At 57.5% G+C, this 11,497-nt stretch overlaps 1 protein-coding gene across 1 annotated transcript in view; it reads left to right on the top strand.

Moving 5' to 3' along the window:
- PSD (pleckstrin and Sec7 domain containing) overlaps window positions 1-11,497 on the top strand; it is a 34,526-nt gene that overhangs the window by 12,622 nt on the left and 10,407 nt on the right. Inside the window, exons 6-10 of the mRNA XM_035897403.1 lie at window positions 4,717-4,911; window positions 5,434-5,514; window positions 6,082-6,194; window positions 7,026-7,084; window positions 7,597-7,686. Coding sequence (XP_035753296.1) covers window positions 4,717-4,911; window positions 5,434-5,514; window positions 6,082-6,194; window positions 7,026-7,084; window positions 7,597-7,686 — 538 coding nt within the window. The remainder of the gene's footprint in view (window positions 1-4,716; window positions 4,912-5,433; window positions 5,515-6,081; window positions 6,195-7,025; window positions 7,085-7,596; window positions 7,687-11,497) is intronic.

The following is an 11,497-nucleotide window of genomic DNA, read 5'->3' as shown; positions in this document are numbered from 1 at the left end:
CGGGAGCGCAGGAGGGGGACGGGCCTGGGGCGCAGGATGAAGAGGTCTCCTCACAAGCACTGGCATGGCAAGAAATGGGGCACAAGCCTGGGGGGGGATTTTCCCCCAAGCATTTCCATGTGGAGCCATGAAGGGTAGCAGGAGCTGGGGCAGACGATGGGGTGGCAGGGCTGGGACCAGGTGTCCCATGGCATGTAGGATGGGGCAGCAGGCAGGATGCCGGGGCTGGGGGGGCTGCCCACAGAGGCACGGGCAGCAGCACATCCCCATGGGATGCAGACCCCCGTGTCAGGCATTAATTCCAGCCCCCCGATCTGACCTAAAGTCCCCTAAGCTGGGCTTTGCCCAAGGGTCCAAGAGACCCAGGTTTCCCTGTGCTGGCCCCATGGCATCTGTGTCTCTGAAGGAGAAGACAGCCCTCCATCCAGCAGGTGAGTAACCAGGTTTTAAGGCTCTCAGCTGGCTCCAGATTGGGTTGGGTGGGATTGCAGAGTCAGCCCCTGTCCTCTGCAGGAGCAGTTGTGCCTCCCACAAGAGGGGCTGGTGGAACGGGGTGATGGAGGACAGGCAGGCATCTCTGGAGAGGGCTGGTGCTGCAGAGGAGGCTCTGGAAGTCTGCAGAGAAACAGGACTGAGGAGGTGTACAGCTACCTGAAGTTCAGTCCTACCTGGAGCTGGTAGCAGTAACACTGGTGGGTGCGTCTGTGGCTGGGGGATTTGAGGACCAGGGTGGACTCCAGAGCTGCCAGAAAGCAGGACCAGCCCTGCCTGTGGTTGGAGGCTGGCCTGGCTGACCTTCAAGTGTCCTCCCAGCCCTAACTTCAATTCTGCAAGGAATGAACCAGTCCAGATCTTGGCTGTCATAAATCAAAGTCGCTCCGCTGAGACCGATGGAGGGAGCTGCGTTTATTTAGCTCAGCCAAAGATCCGGTCTGGTACATTCTTAGCAGCAATATTAGGCAGGCTGGGCTCGCTTGGCAGAGGCATTGGGCATCCAGCCATGCGTGTGGGGCGCTGGGAATCGAGGGCAGAGTGCTGCTCTGCCCCATGCACATGTCCCTCATGGACTCAGCCCAGGCTCCTGCCCTGTCCCTTCATAGTGCAGGATGCAGACCAGCCTCCCATGGGGACCAAGTGGCACTTGGATTATGGTTGGAGGTTTTAAGTTTCCTACAGCAGGTGTCTCACCTGGAAGTGTGTCAGACAGGACCTGGACAACCCAGGAGCTCAGCAGAGCACCCCCAGCTAAAACCAATGGCCAGGGATGTTTCTCCTTCCCTGCTCCTGGGGAGCAAGGCATTGGTGCAGGAAGGGTCCCACCATGCAGATACAGTGTGGGAAGGGTCCCACCATGCAGGTATATCCCTGCTGACAGCCAGGAGCTGGAGGTCAGGTCTCTGGGACAGGCTTTGCTGAGCTAGTGCCTTATTGCTGTCCTGCATCCGGGAGGGAAGATTTGCTCCTGGTTGCTGACAGCCATGGAGAGAACGTGGTGCCGGGTGAGCCCGGTTTGTGGTGGCAAGGTGGAGAGGATGTCGGGGCTCCTGCAGTGACACGCTGCATTGCAGCCAGGGAAAGTGCTGTGATCTCTCCTGCTGGGCTCTGGACACTTGGCCAGAGGAGGAATATTAGGGCAAGATGAGGATATGGCTCCAAAGGAGCGTTTGGCCCCAAGAAGGAGCATTTTGGCCCTGGAGAAGGAGTGTCTGTGGTGCGGTGGCCATGAGCAGGACGGTGGTCCTGAAGCTGCTTCCCAGGGCTGGGAGTGGAACCCAGCCCTCATGCTGAGCTGGGGTGGGAGGTGGTCGAGGAAGAGCCTCTGTCCCAGGGCGAGCCCTGAGCTGGATCACGTGCCTGCCTTGCAGAGGTCCCCAGAAGTGCTGGGGACCCTGGGCTCTCTGGCAAACACCCTCGAGGTGGCAGGGGGACCTGTGGTCCCAGTGACATGGGGACAGCAGTGGCTGTCCTAGGCGGGCAGCAGGGAGAGGGATGAGCTAGCGCTGGGTCCGCTCGGGGATGACTCATTTCAGGCACGCTGAGGATACTCACACAATACCAAATTTGATCTTTATTCCTTAAGTGTGGGCCAGTTCTCGGGTTGAAAATGTATCTAATGTAAAAAATGTTATCTCAGTGTTTCTTGAAGCCAAACTGAAATGTCACTTTAGAAAGTACACTAAAAAAAAACCACCCTGAGACATTAGCTCATTGGCAAGAAAATTAGCATCACCTCAGTTGCCTCTGACATGGACATGTCTCTGCTCTGTTCTCCATTTGCTTGAGGATTGGGCTCTTGGTTTTCTCTCTTTAAGCAGCACACCCTCCAAGCCAGCTGGGGCTTTGCATGGTGACAGATGGGTGCCACGAATGGGGCACTCCCAGCCTGTAGAGGCTGATGAGCCTATCCAGGTCCATATTTAACTGCACGAGAGTGGCTTCAGTGTTGGAAGAAGAGGTTTCATGGCATGGCTGGGTACTACCTCATCCTGAGAGCAAGGTTTGCTGATGTAAAACCCCAAATCAGTATGGGGACTTGATGAGGGAGGGGACAGTAGATCCCACTGGTAGAGCTGCTTTGAGACCCAGGCTGTGATCCTTGCATGCCCATTGCAAGAAGCAAGGCAAGAATTGCAGCCATAGGTTGGGAGCCTGTAGGGAGACACAGATGTTGAAGGACAAGAGAGGTTTTGTAAATGGCCCCCTAATGCTCAACATTAGGTAGGAAAGCTGAGGACCACAGGTTGAGAAGAGAGGTCACAGGAGGAGACTCAGAGCTCTAGGTTGGCCCCCAGAGGCTCCAGGAGCCGGCCATGTGAGGGAGGACAACCTCTCAGGGCAGGACAGGCGAGATCCAGAAGGGTACTGGGAGTTTTTTGTGGTGGTGGTTGAGAAGAATGAAAAGGTCTTCAGAGGGTGACTAACCTGCTCTGGAGGTGCAGTTGGAGCATGGGGAGTGATGGAGAGGTGGCTTTGAGTTTTATAGCTCAGCCTGTGGCTGGAAAAGCAGCCTTGGAGCTGCTGGGCTGGGAAGGGGACAGTACCTGTGCCCCTGTGATAGCAGATAGAGTTTTAGCGAAAAATAAGTCACTGCAACCCATGGCTGGCAGGTGCCAGTTGCTTGGGATGGATTGATCTCCTCTGCTGCTGGGAAGGAAAGAGCCTGTGCGCCCTGCCCTTGGCTGAGGGCACAGCAGCTGTAGCCGCACAAGGAGCCGGAGCGGGGCCGAGGTGTGTGCCCAGCACTGCCACAGCAGCACCCAGTTGTTCTGCTGTCGGGCGCTCCCCAGGGCGGCTTTGGCCCTGACAGCCAGTGCAGGCACAGCTGGGGCACAGCTGGAGAGCAACGAGCACCAGGGCCCATGCCAGCAGCACCTTTGGATGTGGCCACCCTGTTTTGGGAGGAGGAGGGGGTTTAGGCGGTGGGAAGGGTGCCCGCAGGACAGGGCGTGCTGGTGATGCGGACGGTGATGCTGGAAGCCTCCTGCCCAGCACAGCTGCCCAGAGCAGGCAGACTTGGAGCCGGTGAGTTCCTAGTGACCTTGTGGCCAACTCTCATGGCTGCTCCCACCAGGGTGGTCCAAGCCAAGTGCATGTCCCTTGGGACTTGCCGGGTGTCAGAGCCACTTTTTCACCAGGGAAGTGTCTGGCCCATGGGGTTGAGTGCAGAGCAGCTTCCCCCACTGCACACCAGCTAGGGATGCCGGGAGGAAGGCGCCCGAGAGCCCCTCGAGACACGGGGCAGCCTGTTGGTGCTGCACAGGGCTCCCCAGACAGGCAGCGCTGAGCAGCCGGGAGGCTTGTCCTTCGTGGAAGAAGCGGAGCCTCAAGGAGATTGTCCCGGGTAGCTGGCTCAGGAGAGCAGGCCTCTTAAAAGTCAATTAGAGACTTTTAAAAATAAATCAGACTGGAACATTGCGAGGGCTGCCAGAAAATTTGGGCGAGGTCAGAGTTGCTTAACGTTCATTGTTGATTAGATTCAACCTTTTTTTTGGTTGGGATAACTTCTGCGCGGCTGAGTCAGAGTGTTTTGGGGGCTAAGCCAAGATCGTCTCCTAACATGGCCATTTAAGGCATGGTGGGCTGAGAGCTGATGGGCAGCCTGAAGAAGACAGTACACCCTGCTGTGAGCTGGGAGGCAGGGGGGGCTCCTTCATCTTCACCCTCTCTGTCTCAGCTTTCCCTTCTGTGAAGTGCTTTGAAGTCGGTGGGTGGGAAGAGGCGAGCGAAGGAATTACAGTTGTCTTGTCTTGGGTAGAAACTGCGCTCGAGAGCAGCACGAGGAGTTTGCCCAGGTTAAAAAATGAGTGCGGATCTGTAGGACAGCATGTGATGTGCACATGTTTCTGCTCTGAGTCTCCGCTACGGCTGAGCTTGGCAGAGCCTGAGCCCACACATGCAGTTTCACAGGCTCAGGGTGGGGGACTTTGGAGGAGTTGTCCTGGCTCTCTACATCCAGCTTGGATGTGGGTTTGGGTGCCTTGGACCTGTCATCAGTCACTGGAGCTGGCCTGTCACCCTACCTCTCCTCCTGCATCCCCAAACCTTCCCTTAGCTCCCAGACCCGGCCTCAGAGTGTCTCTAGCCAGTGTTGTTCATCCTGGGTCCCAGCAGTGAGTAGCTGGTCTCCAAAGCAGGGTGAGGAACCTGCAGTTCCTGAGAAGCTGAATGAGGAGAGGATCTGTAGGCAGGCTAACGTGGAGTGTCCCTTCATTGCAGCGACCACCCCCTGAGCCAGCTGGTTTCGGACTCAGACTCGGAGATGGACAGTGTGGAGCAGCTGGCCCTGGGCAGCACGGAGACCCTCTCCAACGGGCACAAGGCTGACCTGGAGGCCGCCAAACGCCTGGCCAAGAGGCTCTACAAGCTGGATGGCTTTAAAAAAGCAGATGTGGCCCGTCACTTGGGGAAGAAGTACGTGTGGGTATTCACAAGGAACAGCCCATTCTGCAAGGGGCCCACCTGCACCCGGGGTGTACCCACAGCCGCTGCCCTTGCAGGGCACGGGGCTGGCAGGGAAGAGCTGGCAGGACCCCAGAGCCCACTCCCCGTGACTGGTACACCTGGTGGAGGTGTAACAGGTGTTCCCTCTAAAGGTCTTGAAACCTAAGACACATCCAGGTTTTGGTACCTTCTTACCCTGACTACATCTTGGATGCTTCAGTAAGGTGTTGGGGCAGGGTGATGGCTAGCTGACCTCTCGTGGGCCCTTCCAGCTCTAGCTTCTCTAGTTTCTCTTGCATGCCCAGTATTCCCACTGGATCTGTGGGTGACTCCTCTGAATTTCATGGGAATGTGGGGTGTCTCTGTCCCATGCATGCTTCCTACAGCCTTGGGGAGCTCCCAGCCTCCTGGAATCCACCCCAACACTGTGTGCCTTTTGCTGACCCCATGGTCAGGTCAATCCCACTCTCACTTCCCCCTTTTCTATTTCAGCAACGAGTTCAGCAAGATGGTGGCAGGGGAATATCTGAAGTTCTTTGTGTTCACAGGAATGAGCCTGGACCAGGCTCTCAGGTCAGAGCTGAGTGCGTGTATGTGTGTGTGTGTGGTGGCCACCCATGTGGGGTCCTAGCAGACCATGCCCTCTGCAGCTCCGCACCCGCACAGGGATCTGCAGGAGCAAGCAGACCCCACGGCTCCTACCTGGAGATCCCCTTACCTCTCATGCAGCAGGGTTTGAGTCCCGAAGTGGTCTCGCAGCCACACAACTGCGAAAGAGCATCCCTGGTCTCAACTCACCAGTCAGCGCAGTTGGGTGACAGGTTCACCTAGGACTGGCTTTCCAGGCCTTAAGCCCAGAGCCTCAAGCCCAGAGTCTCTTGATGTCACTCCTACCTCCTTCCCTGGCGTAGTGCCCAGGGCCGGCTGTGGGTTTCTGTGATGTGCCGGCAGGGTATGATGCTGTGGGCTTGGAAGGGAGTCCTGCAGCAGGTTGGGAAGGGTGTGCAATGGCAAGGCTTCATCCGGCACACAGGGGGGTCTCCAGACCGGAAAGCACAACTCCGATCCTGCACAAGGCGAGTTGGAGAAGCTGCTGGTGGGCTTCAAGTGTGACCAATGCTGCTGCTGCTACTTCTTCAGGTCCTTTCTAAAGGAGCTGGCCTTGATGGGGGAGACGCAAGAGCGAGAGCGAGTGCTGGCTCATTTTTCCCAGCGCTATTACGAGTGTAATCCCAATGCCATCTCTTCGGAGGGTAAGAAACTGCGTGCCCGTGTGTGCATGTGTGTGTGTTTCAGGTGAGGCCATGTGTTCGTCAGCTCGGTGAAGGTGCCCAAATTGAAATCAGAGAGCAGGCTGAGAGCCTGTATTGACACCTTAGGACACAGCCCCAGTTATGGAGAGGTCATTTCCCTCAAATGACAGACGCTTTACATTTAAAAAAAAAAAAAAATAGAAACAAACCTGCTCTGGTTGGATCATGCATAATTAGGGCTCAACCCATCCTTAATTCTGACCTTGAGCAGATTAGCACAAGAGAGAAGGCCCTCCTCACCAAATAGACCCCCGCTCTCAGACCCTCGGTTCAGGGAATGGCCAGGTGAGAAAACTCGGGTGCCCAGCACTCGGGGCGGCACAGACACCCACTCTGCACTGCTTCACGTCTTTGCGCCTCTCCTGTGTGCGTTCACATGCTGGGTCTGCTCTGGGCTGGCTCTGGGGCAGGTGAGGTTTGGGCTGCCTGGCTGGCAGAGGGCTGTGCCGGTCCCACCTTGCCGTGCTAGGAGCTCTGCAGGATTTGCTGCAGCTTCGCTCCCTGGCTGAAGGGGCTGCAGGCTTAGGAGGGAGTTTGTACGCTCAGGTTTGGGACCAGCTTTAATTCAGTGGCCTCCTACCTCCTCACCCGCGTGCTGCCAGCACCACGCTGACTGCTGTGTGCCCCGTGTGCCGGGGGTGGGAGGAGCGGGCTTGGAGCTTTCTTGGGGGTTCAGAGCCCCCGTGCCCTGCCTGAGATGCTGAGGGGCTGGAGCACCAGCTGTGGGGCTGAGCCAGGAGCTCTAATTCCTGTCCTGTGCTTGTGCTGCAGACGGAGCCCACACCCTCACCTGCGCCCTGATGCTGCTAAACACAGATCTGCATGGACACGTAAGTTCCCACTGCCATCGGCCCCATCTGTCCCTGCACTGTCTGTCCCCACCACCCTGAACTGCAAGTAGGGGACCCTGGACCCATGAGGGCTGGTCACCCCTAATGTGTCTGTGGAGGAGAAAGGAGAAATGCTGAGTGAGAGAGGGAGCTGGCAAAGGAGAGAGTGGGGATTTGGAGGAGACATGGTGAACTGGAAGATGTGGAGGTGGGATAAGGACAGAAGAAGAAAGTGGCAAGGAGAGAGGGTGAGAGTGAGACTCCAAAACTAGCTGCCATGGGAGCAGGTAGCACCCACCTTAGAAAAAGGAGGCTATTTAAGACTCCCAGAGTGTAGGCAAAGCCAGCAGCTTCCCCACACCTTCAAGCAGCCTCCCCTGAGACCTGACTGGTCCCTCACCCCACTGCAGAGATGGGGGATCTGTTCCTGGGCTGTGGGATCTGCTCCAGCCAGCACCAGCCCCCTGGCCTGAAGGTAACCCCCCGTGTTTCTCTCCCCCTGGCTCCCCCAGAACATTGGGAAGAGAATGTCCTGCTCCGACTTCATTGGCAACTTGGAGGGGCTCAACGGAGGCACGGACTTCCCCAAGGAGCTGCTCAAGGTAAATTCAGTTGTTCTCCCTGGCGAGCCAAGGAGCAGGAGCAAAAGCGGGAGCTTTGGGCAGGATCACGTGGATGACTTTGTGGGATGCTATGAATGTGTCTGTCCTCACGCAGGAACGATGGTGGTCCCTTGGCCCACAGCTTTCCTCCTGCCTTGCTGAGGGGAACATGGGCTGCTCTGGTTCCCCCAGGAGGACACCAGAGCTCCAGATGAAGTTCTGATATTCTCACTGCTCTTGCTCTGCCTGCATCACAGGCAAGGGGGCACATGCAGGGCCAGCTTACCAGGGTTGGTTTGCCCAGCTGCAGCCAAAGGCTTCATGGCATTGACCCCCATGGTACTCAGCCCTTCCTGGCTCCCTGGAGCACTGGCGCCCAAAGCCATGGCCAGGCCCTGGGACTGGAACCATCTCTGGTGGCAGTGGGAACATTTCTGGTGACATGGGCAAAGCATGGTGATGGAGAGGGTGGGCTGGTGGTTAAAGTGCCGGAGGTGGGAACTCACCGCACAGGTGTGACCAGGGGGACTCCATCCTTCTCCCTGCCTGATCCAGTTCCCAGCGGGGCTTGGGCAGGGAGGGCAGTGTTCAGTGAGCACCTCTGGCCTCAGACTGCTGCACTCCATCATCGCCTGTTCTCGGGAGGGCTTTCTGAACTGCCGTCTCCCCATCTCGGGCCCTGGGAATAGGATTAGCTCCCATGGGACCTGCTGGGCAGAAACCATTGCTGTTGGTGAAGCACTACAGTTGGCAAATACTCGTGACGTGGAAGATGGGTTCCCACAGGGTGCCAGAGCCATGACGGGGGGAGATGGTTGATGGAAAAAGGCAATGGAGGGTGAAAAGCTGAGCTCCCTTTTCAGCCTGTGTGGGTCTATTCCTGGCTGTGTCGCTCACCCCATCATTAAGGGGTTACCAGCAGCTCTCAATAGGGCTGTCCTCCCTCTCAGCCCACGCTTCACCAGTAAAAGGAGTTACTCAGGAAAATTTCTTCTCTAATTTTAAACCCAGCTCCAGAAAAGGCTTTAAGCACCTGAAATGGAACAGAAACATCCAAAATGAGGGCCCTGAACCCCTTCTCTCCAGCGCTGCTGTTCCCTGGAGCATCTGAGCTCCACGGGCTCCTCAGTGTGCCCTCTTTGCAGCCCATGGCACCCTGCAGTTGGGTAACCCTACTTAAGCACCGTCACATCCCTGTTAAACTTCACCCCCCAAAAAGTACTGGCAGTTTAAACACACGAGATCAAGTTATCACATCAGATCCCAGCCAGAGGGAAATAGGGCAGCGAGCAAGTGCCATGAAGCTACAGGCTTTCTCTCCTCGGTAGGGGCCAAGACCTTTGCTGGGTGTAAGGCAGCGGGGGGGAGGCTGCAGCACTGCAGCCCAGCACTGCACAGCTCTGCCCGCAGCCCAGCAGCGGGGAGGCTGCTCTGCTAAAAATGGCCTGTTCCCTCTGCAGCTGCGGTGCTTCCCACCGCCGCTTTTCAGCCGCCTCTGTACGGGAGCCGTGCTGGGGAGGGGAGCAAAGGCAGCGCTCGGAGCCGCGTGCGGGGCAGGCTGCAGCACCTCGGCTCAAGCACCGCTCTGCTTCAGGGACCCCTGCCCATGCAAGGGGGAGTGGGGTCCCGGGGCGGGTGAGGTGGGGAAAGCGCTGTCAGCCTGTGCTGGGCAAGGCAAGGCACCTGAAGGGGCTGTGCCTCTCCTGGGCAGCCTTTGCCAGGCTCAGATGGAGGAAACACTCTCCCTTCTGCCTACTGCTTTCGGCTGTTTGGTGCTCAGGTCCCTGCACAGGCTCAGGGGTCAGAGAAATGGGGAAAGCCTCTCCCGCTGCCCTCCCTGCAGCAGCCTCGCTGGTCCTGTTACCCCGGGTAGGATGCTGCCTCCTCAGCAGACCTGGCTGGCGGGTTGTGCCTGGGGACAGGCTCCTGTGCAAGCGTGCCACGCAGCTGGCTGGCTAATTTTAGCCCTCCAGGAGCACACGCGTTTCCTAAGGGCAGCAGGGGAGGGGAAGGGCTGGCAGGCTTCAGAGGAGCTTCCCAAAGCTCAGGGCTAGGTCTCGGGCTGCTCCAACAGCGCAGAAGAAGGATCCTGGGGGCTTTTTCAAGCCTGCCCAGGGAGATGGCACAAGCTGCTGCCCCACAGGCTTCAGAGCTGGAGGGTTTGAGATGGCCCCCACCCACAGCACTCACTGCCAGGACAATGGGGACAGCAGGGCAGGACCTAGGTGGCTGCAGGGGACACAAGGCCGCCATCCCCTATGACTCTGGGGACAGCATCAGGAATAGATCTGCAGGGAGCCTGGGCGCTCCCTTCGTCTCTGGCTGTGGGGAGTCCCAAGGCAAATGCAGCACGATGCCTGGGAGCAGGTGGCAGCTTGAGTCAGACGAGAACTTTATCTGCTACTAGATAATACGTGTAAACAGTCCCAGTTTTACGCAGAAGAAATGAAAACACTTCAAAGCTTGTGCTTTCACAGCTGAGCACCGCGGCCCCCTCACTGGCAGTGCCTCGCCGTGCCCTGCACGGCACTGCTGCTGGAGCTAAGGCAGCGATGCCTTACTGGCACTCAGCTGCTGCTGCTGGAAACCCTTTCCTCTCGCTCTGAAAGCTCCCCTGGAGAATTGTACTCCACAGGCAGGGCTGCCCAGCTCTCCGACTCCAGTTTCCTCCCCACTGACACAGGGAGCCATGCTGGGGATATAAGAACCCGTGTAACACCGTTCCTGAGGATGCCCACATCTGCAGGCTTGGACCTGAGCTCCTGTGGCCAAATGAAGGGAGCTGCCCACCCTTGCAAGGAAGGAGGCCAAGCGGGACCTCCTGGAGCTGCTGGTATTTTGGTTAGCTCTTGAGATGTTGCTCTTCTCTTTTCAGTGTGATTTTAGCCCAAGCCCTCACTGTTGCTGGTTGTCTGTTGTATTTGAGATGTGGATTCGACCTTTACATGATTGATCCCTTTGCAGAGCCTTAGCTCTTCCCCATCTTCCTGACTCTTTTAGCTTAACCTTGTGCTTTGCTGGCTGATAGCAACACAGTAGGGCCAGATCAGACCCCATTTCTCCCTGGTGCTGCTTAGCAATTGCAGGAGTGAGCCAAATCCATGCTGCCTTCCAGCCTAGGAGCTGGAGCACTTCACAAATGTTAATGAATTAAGCCTGACAATGCAGTCGGGTCCCCGGGGGAGGAAGGTAGGATGGGCCCCCACCCTCCAGTTTGGAGGCACAACGGCAGGGCTCAGACGCTCAGAGTGCTGGGTAAGCGATTAGCAATGTGGGAAGAAAGCCCCGGCTCCCACCTCTGAGCTATAATCTTGGAACGCTTGCTCAGTCTAATCCCCCAGGCTATTTTCTGTTGCCTGTTTCCCCTGGGAGCGATACGCTGCCCTGCCCCTGTCTCCCACAGCTCCTCCTGACCTCAGGGGCAGCCCAGCATCTCTGACGGGCTGGGCACCCATGCCCCCTCCCTCACAATTTTGGCCCAGCGATCACTATGCTGAGCAGTCAGGACAAAGCGGAAAATTTCCCCTTCTCCACTGGCCGCATCTCCTGCTCAGTCAAGCCTAACTAAATTACACATCGATCCTCATGCCTTCTGCAAGGATGCCCAGCCCTTTGCTTCTTCACAGGAACGGCTCCCTGGAGCATGTACGTCCTGCCCTTAACCAGCCGGGCGGCTCTAGCTGCTGATTTTTCTGGCCTGGCCTCGAAGGAACGGGCCAAGTGTGGCACTGAGGATGGAAGGTCTGAGGTCTCCCACCGGCTCAGCCCTGTGGCGGTCCCTGGTGCGGGCTGGGCTGCCGCAGCAGCTCTG

This window comes from Egretta garzetta, unplaced genomic scaffold, assembly GCF_000687185.1.
Source record: "Egretta garzetta isolate BGI_Z169 unplaced genomic scaffold, ASM68718v1 scaffold56, whole genome shotgun sequence".
Lineage (NCBI taxonomy): Eukaryota > Metazoa > Chordata > Aves > Pelecaniformes > Ardeidae > Egretta > Egretta garzetta.
This window is presented reverse-complemented; position numbering and strand designations above follow the sequence as displayed.